Here is a 15148-nt window from a genome sequence, read left to right on the forward strand (position 1 = left end):
GGAGGTAACATGGCTGGTGGTGGGGAAGCGTGAGGCAAGAAGTTTCGAGCTTGGACCAAAAATAATGGCTCTTGTCTTCCTGATATTTAGATGGAGGAAATTTCTGCTTATCAAGAACTATTTACAGACAGAAGATGGGTTGTGAGAGGAAGCTTTGAGGTAGAGCTGGATGTCACCAGTGTACATGTGGAAAGTAGAAAGTGGGTGATGTCAACAAGGAGAAACTTCTAGATGAGAAATAGGAAGGAGTGCGAGGCTAGGTCCTTGGGAGACACCAGAGGTAATGGTATGGGAGAATGAAGAGAAGCCATTGGTAGTGTTCTCTGGCTACAATCGAATAGATAAGAATGAAACAATATAGTTTATCATGGTTTAACATGGTCACAATCAGATCAAATGTAATTTGTGGCTTTGATAATTGGTGTTTCAGCACTTTAGCAGGGACAGAAGTCTGATTTGAGGCTTTCAAAATGGAGTTCGAGGAAAGATGGGAATGGATTTGGGAGACAACAAAATATCCAAGGATTTTGGAAAGGAAGGGATGTTGGAGATTGGGCTGCAGTTTGCAAAGACAACTGGGGATCCAGGGTGCCTTTTTTTGAGCAAGAGGATCATGCAAGTAGATTTGAAGAAGGAGGGCAGAGTGCCCAAAGAGAGAGAATTATTAACAATATCAGCTACCATGAAGGGAAGTTGGAAGGAGGAATTTGTTCAGCCAGAGGGTGGTGAATCTGTGGAACTCTTTGCCGCAGAAGGCTGTGGAGGCCAAATCACTGAGTGTCTTCAAGACAGAGATTAATAAGGGGATCAGGGATTTGGGGAGAAAGCAGGAGAATGGGGATGAGAAAATATAAGCCATGATTGAATGGCAGAGCAGACTCGACGGGCCGAGTGGCCTAATTTTGCTCCTATGAGTTATGGTCCAAGATAAATAATTAGATTGAAATAGGATCAATGGAGCAGGAAGTGAGGCCTCGTGGGCAAAATATTCTTGAGAGAGAAAAAGGCAGGAGATGGATCAAATCGATGGAAAGATGAGAGTTCAGGAGGTAAGGGCAAGACAGCAGGGAACATTAAAGGAAGTTCAGCCAGGCAGGTGAGCTAGAGAAAGGGAGGGATGTGGCAGAGGCAATTGAACAGATGGTCTTGATTTCTGCATCCATGAGTTCCCTTCACTTATTAGAGGCAATAATGGAGAGGATAGGGGACAGAGTCGAAGAAGAATGTTTTGGTGAAGAGAAGCCGCAATTATCTTTGCACTCCTAGATGATTGAATAATGATTAGTTTCAACTCCAAGCAGGACCCAATAATGCTACGTGTGATCCAGTTCGATCTGGGGATGGATGATTTACCCAGTTGTCCACCAAAGATGATCAAATCTGCATCTTTTGGACTTAAGGGAGCAGAGATAAGCATCAGGATTTTCTGCTCCCCCACCACCACCACCACCACCACCACCACCACCACCACGCGGGATGTGCTACGGCAGTAAAGATGGCCTGCCATTAGCTGGCAGCAGGAACTACTGGTCCTGCTGCTGTCAACAGGGTTTCCCACTGTTTGCAGCCTCCACTGCCAGGGGAGGTACCCACGGCAGGGAAGTCAACATCGGCGGGCCTGGAAGATCCCACTTGCAAAAACAGCCAGAAAATTCTGCTCACCCGGTTTACCAGGAGAAGTGACAAGGGTGAGAGGAAATATTCGGAACAAGGGCATCAGAAGTGTGGAATGGGTGTTCTTTAAGGAATTGGTAGCTGCAGAAATATCATGAGTTGTGGGCTGGAGGCTAGAGAGTTGGGAGTTTGTAAGTGCAGTTTTAAGTAACTTGAGGGAGAATTTTCTCCAGAACATCAAAAAATAAGTGGGATGGGGGACGGGGAGGGGGGACGGGGGAACAAAAAAATGAAAATCGCTTATTGTCACAAGTAGGCTTCAAATGAAGTTACTGTGAAAAGCCCCTAGTCGCCACATTCCGGCACCTGTTCGGGGAGGCTGGTACGGGAATCGAACCGTGCTGCTGGCCTGCCTTGGTCTGCTTTCAAAGCCAGCAATTTAGCCCAGTGTGCTACACTAGCCCCACACTATGTGTAGAGTGTAATGCATTAAAATGATAAGAGATTGCTTTATCTGTGGTAATAATGATGGTAGTGAGGCTGCATGAAATGGCATGATCAAGGGGGTTGGCCATGTGAGTGTACATGAAGGGAGAGATTTAGGGAGGAAAGGAAAGCAGTAACCGCAGAGAGGAGAGGACAAGGAGAGTTGAGATGGAGAGGTTGAATTCTCTATGGATGAAAAGTCGGTCAGTGCAGAGACCGAGAGAGGAAGGCGGATGTGATGTCCAGGTGCCAAGGCACCAGAGGCTATTCAACGGGCAGAGGATTGATGTATGTCATCGAATACCTACAGTGCAGAAGGAGGCCATTCGGCCCATTGAGTCTGCACCGACCCCCCGAAAGAGCATCCATTGCGGCCCAATCCCCGCCCTATCCCCTGTAACCTCACCTAATGTTTGGACACTATGGCAATTTAGCATGGCCAATCCACCATTTTTGCACATCTTTGGACTGTGGGAGGAAACCAGAGCACCCTGAGGAAACCCATGCAGACACGGAGAAAACTTGCAGACGCAACACAGACAGTTAGAATTGAACCCGGGTCCCTTCGCTGTGAGGCAGCAGTGCTAACCGCTGTGCTACTGTGCCACCCTGTCTCTCCAATAATGTAACTATTTCCTGTGGCCATATTGAAACAACTGTTGATGGGCGTTTGCTTGGATCCAGATGATAAGAACAGGCACTGATGCCTGTGGATAAATCTCTCGGGGAACATTGTTAATAATTCTAAAAGCTGAAATAATTAAGTACCATCTTTCCGACCATCGACCTGAGAATCAACAATTATTCCAGTGAAGAAACATTGTTATCTCCTGTTAATTAGAATTAATTTTAAAGATCACTAAGTTATGCGAATGTAAATTAATTTGTTCCAACCTCTATTGCTTCAATCGCCAGTGAGATAAGACCCTTGGGGTGATTTAGTAGTGAGGCAGTTTGAGATTATGGATCATGCCCTTGAGGGAAAGCCTCGCCTTCACCAGAAGAATAGTGACAGCTCGCTGAAGTAGGCTGATGCTGCAGGGAGGATCGATGTTGATGTTGATATCCTTAGTATTCTTTTCAATCACCGTGGACATTGAAGTGGATATGATTGAGTGCTGATGATATTTCATCTGAAGGACACAACTGGCCTAAATGCAGTCCTCCTCAGTGAGTCAGTCCTCTCACTTGCGCTTTGAGATCTCAGAACCCCCCCCTTCTCCTCCCTTCCAGTTCTGCCAAACAGATCCACAAATCAGCCGCATGAATTGTGGCAGCTGAGGAACGCCCCTACAAATCTCTGTTACGATCATCATGTTCCTTGGCCCACATCAGAAGGTGGGCAAGAATAGGGAAGGTGATAGAAGAAGAATTTGTAGAGGGTGGCGGCATTTTTGAGGAACTTTTTAAATGACCTGAGTGCGAGTTGAAAAATTCATAGATAATAATAAACCGGAGTGACCCACTGAGGAACTACAGAAAAAAATAGAAGTGGGCTGAGCAATGCCAAATGAATGTTAAAGCTGAGTATGGCAAGATTTTATATCCTGGAAGAAGAAATGGATAATGTCTAAATGTTATTGAAATAGTTACAAGAGAAGTAAAAGATCACCTAGCGATGACGGGTGCGATTCAACGGCCGCGTCGCGCCCAACTTAGTGTCGGGACAAGGCAGTTGAATTGTCAGAGACCTCTCATGAATTTTGTGATGCTCGAACATCTTGCGAGATTCAACTGAGTCAAAGTCCCGCCCATAGTCTTAAATTGGTTGTTCTTGTAATTCTTAACACACTCAGAATTGTTCCATAAATGCTGACCAATTGCAGAATCACATCTAATATTGGACACTGCTCTGATATTCGCAAGTACGGGCTAGTTGAATACAGTCAGGTGGATTTAAAGGAAGTGAAGCCTGCCTGTGATTATTTTATCTCCGAAACTACTGATGGTGTGAAATGTAGATGGTGGCATATTAATATTCAATAAGACATTGAACTTACTCCTCTTTCAGCAGTTCAGGTGGATATTAAAAATCCCATGAGACTACTCAAAGATGTGTGAGATGATCAACATTCCTCTTTTAATCAACACCACTAAAAGCAGATGAATCATTCACCTCAGTATTGTTTGAGGGAGCTTCCAGTGTGCAAAATTGCTGCCGTCTTCATCTGCAATATTTATCACTCAACGGACATCTCTGACAACAAAATGATTAACAGATTATCAACTAACAGATTATCTAATCATTTGCCTTCTTGTCTGTGGGAGCTCGGTACATGCAAGTTGACTGCATTGTTTCTCGCATTACAACGAGGACTACAAGTCTAAACTGCACTTTTTTAGTTGCAAAACACTGGAACTCTCTCAGGTTATGAAGGGTGCTACATAAATGCAAAACTGCTTTCAGGATAGTTCATTGTGTGTGGAAATATTTTGAGACTTTTTGAGAAGTATGATGGACACTGTGAATGTAAATCTTTCAATCTGTGATTTTAATGCTTTTCCTCTTTATTTTAATTTCCTTAGCTTTAACTTGTTTTTCTGGCCTCTATCCCTTTTTTCTATATTTTTCTGCCAAGTTTTCACTGACCCGTTTTCTGAATCTTTGATAAACTGGTTCTAAATTTGGTAGGATAAGGATCGAATTACAATTTACATTGTGTGTTAATTGTAAATGGAAACTCAGAAAATGTAATACTCCCATACACTTTGGACAAGAGGTGCACTTTTCAACCTTTACACTCTTCTCCTTCCATGAATAGTGCAAAGCATTCACAGCGTCAAATTCTCATCAGGACAGAAAATAACCGCAGGTACAACTTTCAGAGAAGAAATAAAACCATAAATAATCCCCTCATGTATGTGACAGAAATTGAGTTATGCTCCAAAGTATCTATCTATCATCACCTGGATTATTCAACCTTGACCAGTTGCATTTCAGAGGTTATATTTCCAGAGTCCCAACAGGATTGATAGCGGGGCTCCATAAGCCTATATGTGTTGATAGAACCCTCCACTGTTTTCTTAACCAGGGAATGGAGAGTTGACTGAAACACAAAGTGATAGCCAAGTGCTTTCGTCAGCTGGTGGACACTTAACTCAGAATGGAGTTTATTGAAGACTGACTGCAGCTATTATTAAATTGCTTCCAGTCCTACTTTCAAATTTAAATTCTGTTGTTAAAATGCAAGGCTTTATCACCTGTCTATCCAGTCAAACTGCAACTGGGATTCATCCAGATTTATAAAGCAAACAGTTTTTAATATATCACGTAATATCATCTCACGTCTCACAGCAACAGAAATAATGGGTTTTCTATTCAGATTGCAGCCTGCTTTTCCGTGTGTATGCATCCATTCCATGTTTGGTAATGCAGTGGGCTCGATGATTGACAGTGGATGTGTTTAGAGATGGTGTGAACTAGGAGTTTGTGTCTATGGAAGATTGTGCTGTTTACTGTACAATGTCTTTCAGCTATTTAAGAAGTATCCTTTATTCAACACACTATATGCCAGACCAAAATCTGCTGTAGGAAAGTCATGTTCAAAAAAAATAATCTCATTATATTTAACAGCAGGTAGGCATTGTTGAATCTTCTGTAGCTACTCTTGATTTGAATTTTTTTTTTGTAGAGGATGTGCACGGGCTACTGCTGCTAACTAAATGACATTGGAGGTAGTAACTAATTTGCATTGATGTCATTTATGAGTTACTGGCCTGTCATTCTGAGTGCTGAGTCTTCCATACACCATTAGGTGCCCAATTTAATTCTTTCTGTACAATCATATGAATTTAATATTTTAATTGTTTTTAAATGTACAAAAATTATAGCACACTGATGCCACCTAGGGGCTGTTGCGTAAGGAATGCTTTTACCGCCCTAGAATGTGTTATCATGTTTAATCGAAAAATAATGTTTGCAATGGTACACTGTTGAGGTAACCTTAACGTATTTGTGACCTGCAGTAGGTAAAGTGAAGATCTGAGAGTTAAAAATGTACGAGCGTTTTAAATTGTTGGCAGAAATTCTCAGTCACCTTGCCAAATATATTCAAGGATGAAAAAAAATCTATCCAGAACCTAAACCGTTAACAGAGTGTGTCGACTGTTCTGGGTAAATTAAAGGTCATGCCAGATCTAATACTTATCGTATCAAGCATCTGAACTGAAATAAAGAATTGTGGTACCCTAAACCCCTGTGACCAGATGTTCTAATGATAATGTGAAAATTAAATACTGAATTCTAATTTCCCTGGATGTCTGGAGTCTTATAATGTACACAGTAATCCACTTTTAAAATAGACCGATTTCATCTGTTGTGAGTTTTCGCTTTGTGTAATAGTTCAAACATACGGGACAGGGGAAGAAACAGAGGCAGGAAGACACAGAATATTTCGACGCCAGGGGGTTTTCTGGTCCCCTTCATGCTCTTGACCCCAGGCCATTTTCTGAAAGCAGAAGGTAGCTTATTAACTCAATTCAAGCCATTGTTAAGACCTTTGCAGCATTGAGAGCATGGCAGATGCCTGGAGGTGGTTTCCCAGTGGCAAGGCAGAGGACCAGATCTCCAAGATCACTTTGCCCCTCAACGGCCCCTCCCCTCCACCTTAGGCTGCCGACATATCCACCTATCCGGCAACTGGAGCTATTTCTTCTTCTCAGTTTTTGTAAAAAGTGCTGAAAAGCCCATCAAGCTGCCTCCCATAGTTCCAATTGCAGGTGGAGGCTTTCGTGCTAGAGGGCCTTCTATTGGCCCTGCATCTGCTTTCCATAATTGGACAACACACACAACCTTTGACCATTAACTGTCCAGTACAGCAAAAATCACTTTTCAGGTGACTATTCCCAGCATCCTGTATGGCTGGGACCAACATTTGAAATCATTATTGGCATCACAGCCCTGAAAGGAAAATTCTGCCAATAGAATCCTTGTAGATTAAAGGATATAAATTGTGACCCCAACAATATAGAAAATGGAATACGCCATTCAGCCCCTCAGACCTGGTCTGCCATTAACTAAGAGCATTGCTGATCTCTACGTTAGTTCCATCTTCCAATCTTGGCTACAAGGAGCTCATTATACTTACCTTACAACATAATGAAAATGTTTGAAATTTACAAATAATGGACAAATTGGGCGGGATTCTCCGTCTCGCCAGCTGGCTGATGGGGTTTCCCATTGTGGGCAGCCCCACGCCATCGGGAAATCCCCAGGCAGCTGGTGAAACGGAGAGCCCTGGCGGTGAAAAATCCAGCCCACTGTATCAGATGACAATAGTCAATGCGTTCTCAAATTAATTGAACTACGGTTAGTATTTCACACTATGGTCTTCTGTCATTTAAAATTTTTTAAATGGCAAGGAGACCAACTATCTATGCATCTGCTTTTAATGGACACTTTTGGTTAAATTATGTCTTATCATTTGGGGCAGGAGATGGAAGAAATTTCTCACGATCTAAGAAAAAAGGCCAAAGAAGAGAAGGAATCTACCGAGAAGACAAAAGTGGTAAGAATATATTTCTCCAACACGAGATTAAAATTGATTTTTCAATTGTTTACCGCTGTTGCTGTGCATCAGGAATATTACTGGAGAGTAATGCTCCACAAATGTTTCCGCAGAAAAATCTGTTGGTCGGCAGTTTACACTCTCAAGAAATTTGCTATCCTATTTTTATATGTGTTGTGAATTTGAAATGAATATCTTTTCCAAGTATATTCGAGTATTGAATGAGTTTATGTGTGACAAAAGTGATTTCTTCATTGCATTTGGAGTACTGGAATGAGCATTGAACACCTATGTTTTGTGATGGCATCACATCTGTTCTGATCATTGTTATGATCCCAGTTGATGTTATACCTGGACAGGAAGATCCCAGAATAGAACCCTGGCTCAAAAGACCGTGAGCAGGATTCTCCAATGGTGACGTTGAAATCGGGAAACGCGATTGGGGAGAGAATAGGGTGCGACGGCAAAATTGCCGCAGGCGCCGATATGATGCCGGATCACAATTCTCCCTCACCTCGACAATGGTATCAATGCAGTCCGGAACACATGTACAGTGAACAGCCTTTCCATATAATTAGCGGGCCTGACCCGGCATTCTACGGGGCCTCTGCGATTCTCCGCCTCCGATGGCCCGAGTTCTCGACGGCGTAGTTCACTTGTGCTTTTAAAAATCATGAAACCGGCGTCGTGGCTGCTGAGGGAGAGAGAGAGGGGGTACAGAAAGTGTCCAACATCACCATAGTTTTCTGACCATTGTGGCATTATGTCAAATAATGTCTCCCAAACTGCAGTAATTTCTAACAAAGGTTAGCACTACTGCAGATATCTTTCTGGCCTCTCAAGATCCAATGCCTTTTCATCTCTCTGTGACTTTACAGAAAGCAAGCAGTTCTGGTTCCCAGTTTCCTCAGCTCCGTTAATGCCAGATTTCTTGGAAACTTCTCTTCATTTCCCAATTTCCTTAACTAGCTGGAACTTAAATTTTCAGCATTTGTTTTTTTAACTATTACTCCATAGTATGGCTTTTCTTCTAGCAGGGCTGAGAGAGATGTTCCCTATTTCGCCTTCTAAAACCAACTGCTTCCAGCAAGGCTGTGAGAGCTGTTTTCTCCATCACTGCCTATCTCCAACTGCAATCAAATTAGCTAAACTAAAACTTAAATTCTCCTCTACTTACATGACCCTAGCTGCTAAGTAATCACTGCTGGTTTATTTATGTTTCATGCCATAGCCCTCTCTAAGCACAATAGAATTACAGTTGGAACTGAAACCGACCTCCGCACATGCCTTTGTCCAGCATAAATCTAACTATAGCTTTTACCCTTTCAGGCACAGAACTATTAAACTGAACCCACTGAAAACTATACCTTATTTTCTAATGTTTACCCATAGAAATATAAATCCCTCAACACTACCTTTTTTCTCCTAACACCATACCTTCTCATTCTATTGCAAATGTTTGACTTTATGAAAATTTATTATATTGCCCATGTTGCCCACCTGTAGTTTTCATCCAAAATACATTCCAGGGAGTAATACATATGCTAACAAGAATATTGGGTAACAATACAGGCTAAATTAGGGAACTAGCAAAAACAGACAGTTTCAAACATGCTCGACAACTCAGTGACCCTGCATGACAAGCATTTATACTGAAAGTACAGTGGGATGTTGAACAGAATTCTCCCATGCCCCCACCACTTAAATGGGATCCTGTGAATGGGCTGCAGATGAAGGCCTGATCCCCTCTCCCGAGCCACACCAGATTCCCTGCCATGACAGTGGGAAAACACGTTTGGAACAATGTGGCATGAAGATGGCGGGACTCACCTGAACACTGTCTGGAGATTAGGATGGAGGCAGCCTGCAACCCTGGACGTTGGACCACTGCAGTGGTGGGTTAGGGGAGCGTCTGCAGGTGGTCCACCCTGATTTGATGCCTTTAGAGCCGTCCATCTTCCAGTCTCAGAATGTTCCTCAAGATTCACCTTCTTTTTCAGGAGATCCGTCTTCCGGTTTACGAGTGCTCCCGGAGTTACAACTTCATTTTCAGACATTCCATCTCCTTTTTCCAGTAGTGGGTCAGTGATGTTGGGAGCCTTCAGTATGGTGTGCAGACACAATGGCGGGCTACATGCCATCCAGGCCTGCCCACCACTGACTACGTCATTAAACACCCGGGCACATAACTATTGAGGTCGGGGCTGAGAGATTTGCCATGATTTTCGTGCTGACTTCCACAGTGGGAGGCACTGTGGGCGGGATTCTCCGGTACGCCAGCCACGTTTTCCGGCACCGTGCCCCCCCCGCCGGCAGCAGGATTCTCTGTTCCCGCAGCCAGCCAATGGAGTTTCCCATTGTGGCCACCTCGCGCCTTCGGGAAACCGCAGGCTTGGCTACGCTGCCAGCGGAGTGGAGGACCGTGTCAACAGAGAATTCTGCTGTCCATGTGTCCCACCACATTGGTCTCAAAACGGGAGAACTCCACAATTTGACATGTACATGAAAACTACAGGAGATAGTAGGAAGCCTTGCCATATTTCTGCACTTCCCATATTAATTTGTATGCATTTTCCAATGGTTTAAAGTCTCCAAGGAACATAAATATTGCAGGATTATTTTTTTGGGAAACTTCCAAAATTGTTTCGAATTGGACCATTATTTGGGGACCAATTCTTTGCCTTATTTTTAAAACTTCTTTTGTCTCAGAGGCAGGAGATGGCATGTTAATGGCAGAAAAAAGAAATAACTTGTTCTCTTAAAAACTTCTCAATAACTATTAAGGATATATATCATCTTACTGGCTGGCAGGACCAATTTAGAATAATATAGACAAATTTAAGATTGATTGATTTGATTCATTATCACGTGTGCCGAGGTACAGAGAAAAGTATTGTTCTGCGTACATTCCGGACAGAACATTCCATACATTAAAAGATTTCGGCCATAGGACACAAGATAAATAATGAAAAAATATTGGACATACCCAGGTACCCTTCAACTGCCTTCAAATGAGTTCCCCATTTTTCCCTCAAGCCCTGTCCCATGTCATGGAACATAGAACCTAGAACCTAGAACATAGGACAGTGCAGCACAGAACAGGCTCTTCTGCCCTCGATATTGTGCCAAGCCTTGTCCGAAACCAAGATCAAGCTATCCCACTCCCTGTCATTCTGGTGTGCTCCATGGGCCTATCCAATAACCGCTTGAAAGTTCCTAAAGTGTCCGACTCCACTATCACAGCAGGCAGTCCATTCCACACCCGAACCACTCTATGAGTAAAGAACCTACCTCGCACATCCCTCTTATATCTCCCACCCTGAACCTTATTGTTATGCCACCTTGTAATAGCTACATCCACCCGAGGAAGTAGTCTCTGAACGTTCACTCTATCTATCCCCCTCATCATCTTATAAACCTCGATTAAGTTGCCTCTTATCCTCCTCCGCTCCAAAGAGAAAAGCCCTAGCTCCCTCAACCTTTCCTCATAAGACCTATCCTGCAAACCTGGCAGCATCCTGGTAAATCTCCTTTGCACCCTTTGCAATGCTTCCACATCCTCCCTATAGTGAGGTGACTAGAACTGCACACAATACTCCAAATGTGGTCTCACCAGGGTCATGTACAGTTGCAGCATAATCTCACGGCTCTTAAACTCAAGCCCCCTGTTAATAAACGCTAACACACTATAGGCCTTCTTCATGTCTCTATCCACTTGAGTGGCAACCTTCAGAGATCTGTGGACATGAACCCCAAGATCTCTCAGTTCCTCCACATTCCTCAGAACCCTGCCGTTGACCCTGTAATCTGCATTCAAATGTTTCCTAACAAAATGAATCACCGCGCATTTATCAGGGTTAACCTCCATCTGCCATTTTTCGGCCCAGCTCTGCATCCTAACAAAGTCTCTTTGCAGCCTACAACAGCCCTCCACCTCATCCACTACTCCACCAATCTTGGTGTCTTCAGTAAATTCACTGACCCACCCTTCAGCCCCCTCCTCCAAGTCATTGATAAAAATCACAAATAGCAGAGGACCCAGCACTGATCCCTGTGGTACACCGCTGGTAACTGGTCTCCAGTCTGAAAATTTTCCATCCACCACCACCCTCTGTCTTCTATGTGATAGCCAGTTACTTATCCAATTAGCCAAATTTCCCTCTATCCCACACCTCCTTACTTTCTTCATGAGCCGACCATGGGGAACCTTATCAAACACCTTACTAAAATCCATGTATACGACATCAACTGCTCTACCTCCATCTACACACTTAGTTACCTCCTCAAAGAATTCAATCAAATTTGTGAGGCAAGACTTACCCTTCATGAATCCATGTTGACTATCCCGGATTAAGCTGCATCTTTACAAATGGTCATAAATCCTATCCTTCAGGACCTTTTCCATTATCTTCCCGACCACTGAAGTAAGACTAACCGGCCTACAATTACCAGGGTCATTCCTATTCCCTTTCTTGAACAGAGGAACAACATTTGCCACTCTCCAGTCCTCTGTCACTATCCCCGTGGACAGTGAGGACCCAGAGATCAAAGCCAAAGACTCTGCAATCTCATCCCTTGTCTCCCAAAGAATCCTAGGATATATCCCATCTGGCCCAGGGGACTTGTCGACGCTAAGGTTTTTCAAAATTGCTAATACATCCTTCCTCAGAACATCAACCTCCTCCAGCCTACCTGCCTGTATCACACTCTCATCCTCAAAAACATGGCCCCTCTCCTTGGTGAACACTGAAGAAAAATATTCATTCAACGCCTCTTCTATCTCTTCTGACTCCATGCAACAGTTCCCACTGCTGTCCTTGACCGGCCCTAACCTCACCCTGGTCATTCTTTTATTTCTCACATAAGAGTAAAAAGCCTTGGGGTTTTCCTTGATCCGAATCGCCAAGGACTTCTCATGCCCCCTCCTAGCTCTCCTAAGCCCTTTTTTTTAGCTCATTCCTTGCTACCTTGTAACCTTCAAGCGACCCACTGAACCTTGTTTTCTCATCCTTAATACGCTTCCTTTTTACTCTTGACAAGACATTCAACCTCTTTTATGAACCATGGTTCCCTCACACGGCCATTTCCTCCCTGCCTGACAGGGACATACCTATCAAGGACACACAGTATTTATTCCTTGAACAAGCTCCACTTTTCATTTGTGCCTTTCCCTGACTTATGCTCCCTAATTCTTTTCTTGCCTAATCGCATCATAATTACCTCTCCCCCAATTATAAACCTTGCCCTGCCGTATGGCCCTATCCCTCTCCATTGCAATAGTGAAAGGCACCGAATTGTGGTCACTATCTCCAAAGTGCTCTCCCACAAACAAATCTAACACTTGGCCCGGTTCATTACCCAGTACCAAATCCAATGTGGCCCCACCTCTTGTGGCCTATCCACATATTGTGTCAGGAAACCGTCCTGCACACACTGTACAAAAACTGCCCCATCCGAACTGTTCGACCTATGGAGGTTCCAATCAATATTTGAAAAGTTAAAGTCACCCATGACAACTAGCCTGAGACCTCCACACCTATCCATAATCTGTTTTACAATTTCTTCCTCCACATCTCTATTACTATTTGGGGGCCTATAGAAAACTCCTAACAATGTATCCGCTCCTTTCCTATTTCTAACTTCAGCCCATATTACTTCAGTAGGCAGATCCCCCTCGGACTGCCTTTCTGCAGCCATTAAACTATCCTTGATTAGCAACGCAACTCCTCCACCTCTTTTACCACCATCCCTACTCTTACTGAAATATCTATACCCCGGAATTTCCAACGACCATTCCTGTCCTTGTTCTAACCATGTTTCTGTAATGCCCACAACATCGTAGTCCCAAGTACCAATCCACGCTCCAAATTCACCTACCTTATTCCGGATGCTCCTTGCACTGAAGTAGACACACTTCAACCACCTTCCTGTCTGCCGGTACACTCCTGTGACCTTGATACCCTCCTCAGCACCTCACTACTCTCAACACTGGCTTCTGGACTACAGCTCGTTGTCCCATCCCCCTGACAAATTAGTTAAAACCCCCCCGAAGTGCCGTAGCAAATTGCCCTCCCAGGATATTGGTGCCCCTCTGGTTCAGGTGCAAACCGTCCTGTCTGTACAGGTCCCACCTTCCCCAGAATGTGCTCCAATTATCCACGTAACTGAAACCCTCCCTCCTACACCATCCCTCCAGCCACGTGTTTATCTGCACTCTCTCCCTGTTCCTCAACTCGCTAGCACATGGCACCAGCAACAAACCAGAGATGACAACATAGTTTGTACTGGCTCTCAGCTTCCACCCTAGCTCCCTAAATTCCTGTTTTAAACTTACCTATGTCGTTGGTACCGATGTGTACCACAACGTGTGACTGTTCCCCCTCCCCCTTAAGGATTCTGTAAACACGGTCCGAGACGTCACGGACCCTGGCACCCGGGAGGCAACATATCATCCGTGAGTCCCTTTCGTTGCCACAGAACCGTCTATCTGTCCCTCTAACTATCGAGTCCCCAATAACTATTGCTCTCCTGCTCTCCCTCCTTCCCTTCTGAGCAACAGGGACGGACTCAGTGCTGCAGATCCATTCACCGTGGCTTACCCCTGTTAGGTCGTCCCCCTCAACAGTATCCAAAGCGGTATACTTGTTACTGAGGGAAATGTCCACAGAGGATCCCTGCATTGACTGCATCCTCCCAGCCCCTCTCACCGTCACCCATCTATCTGATTCTTCGGAGTAACTACATCCCTGTGATACATTTCTGAGTGTGCTCAAGGAAAATGGGGCGTGATTCTCTCATCGGGCGGCTAAGTGCCAACGCCGGCGTAAAAACGGGAATGTTTTACTCCGGCGTTGGCGCCCGTTCCGAGACCCGATTCTCCGGGTCACAGTGGGATAGCACGGCGCTGGAGCGGCCCACACACTGTGCCAAATTGGTGTTTTTGTTAGGCAAGAGCATTAAGCATTAATGAGCAAGGCAGGTAAAAGGAGTTAAGATAGATCGACCATGGTCTCAGTGAATGCTGGAGCTGGCACTAGAGTCTGAATGACCTTCGCTTGCTCCTATTTTCTTCAAGAGGCATCACTAACATGAAGAAAAAACTGGTAGCCGCTGAAGGATGAAGCCACATGGAAACAGACCACTCAGGCTAACTGGTTCGTGTTGGTGTATGCCGCATGATCCGCCTCTCATCCATCTTCATCTAACCCTATCAATGCATCCTTCCATTGCTTTCTCCCTTATGTCTTCATCCAACTTCCCCTTTCATACATATATGCTAGTCACCTCAACTACTCCTCGGAAGATGCCTTCTCTATTCTAACCATCCTCTGGATAAATACGGTTCTCCTAAAATCCAGGAGGAGGGGGGGAATTCAGATTGGTTGGTGACTCCCAGGGTCTCCTGGGTGGAAAGCCCCAGGTTGTGCTGCAGCAGATCCTCTTCCTTCCGGGTACTCAAGGGCCTCTGGGTTACTCTGTGGGACGGGGGGGACAGCTAGAGTGAGCTCCAGAAGTCTCCATGTCATCTGACGCTGCCACTC

The 15148-nt window shown here is 44.4% G+C and overlaps 1 protein-coding gene across 12 annotated transcripts in view; it reads left to right on the forward strand.

The window, feature by feature from the left end:
- The window catches only part of tnrc6c1 (trinucleotide repeat containing adaptor 6C1), an 881061-nt gene that overhangs the window by 170458 nt on the left and 695455 nt on the right, over nucleotides 1–15148 (forward strand). For all 12 annotated transcript variants that reach the window (XM_072483296.1, XM_072483314.1, XM_072483305.1 and 9 more), the window contains one exon: nucleotides 7533–7607. In XM_072483296.1, the coding sequence (XP_072339397.1) occupies nucleotides 7536–7607 (72 nt within the window). In that variant the 5' untranslated portion in view covers nucleotides 7533–7535. The remainder of the gene's footprint in view (nucleotides 1–7532; nucleotides 7608–15148) is intronic.

Source organism: Scyliorhinus torazame, chromosome 18, assembly GCF_047496885.1.
Source record: "Scyliorhinus torazame isolate Kashiwa2021f chromosome 18, sScyTor2.1, whole genome shotgun sequence".
Lineage (NCBI taxonomy): Eukaryota > Metazoa > Chordata > Chondrichthyes > Carcharhiniformes > Scyliorhinidae > Scyliorhinus > Scyliorhinus torazame.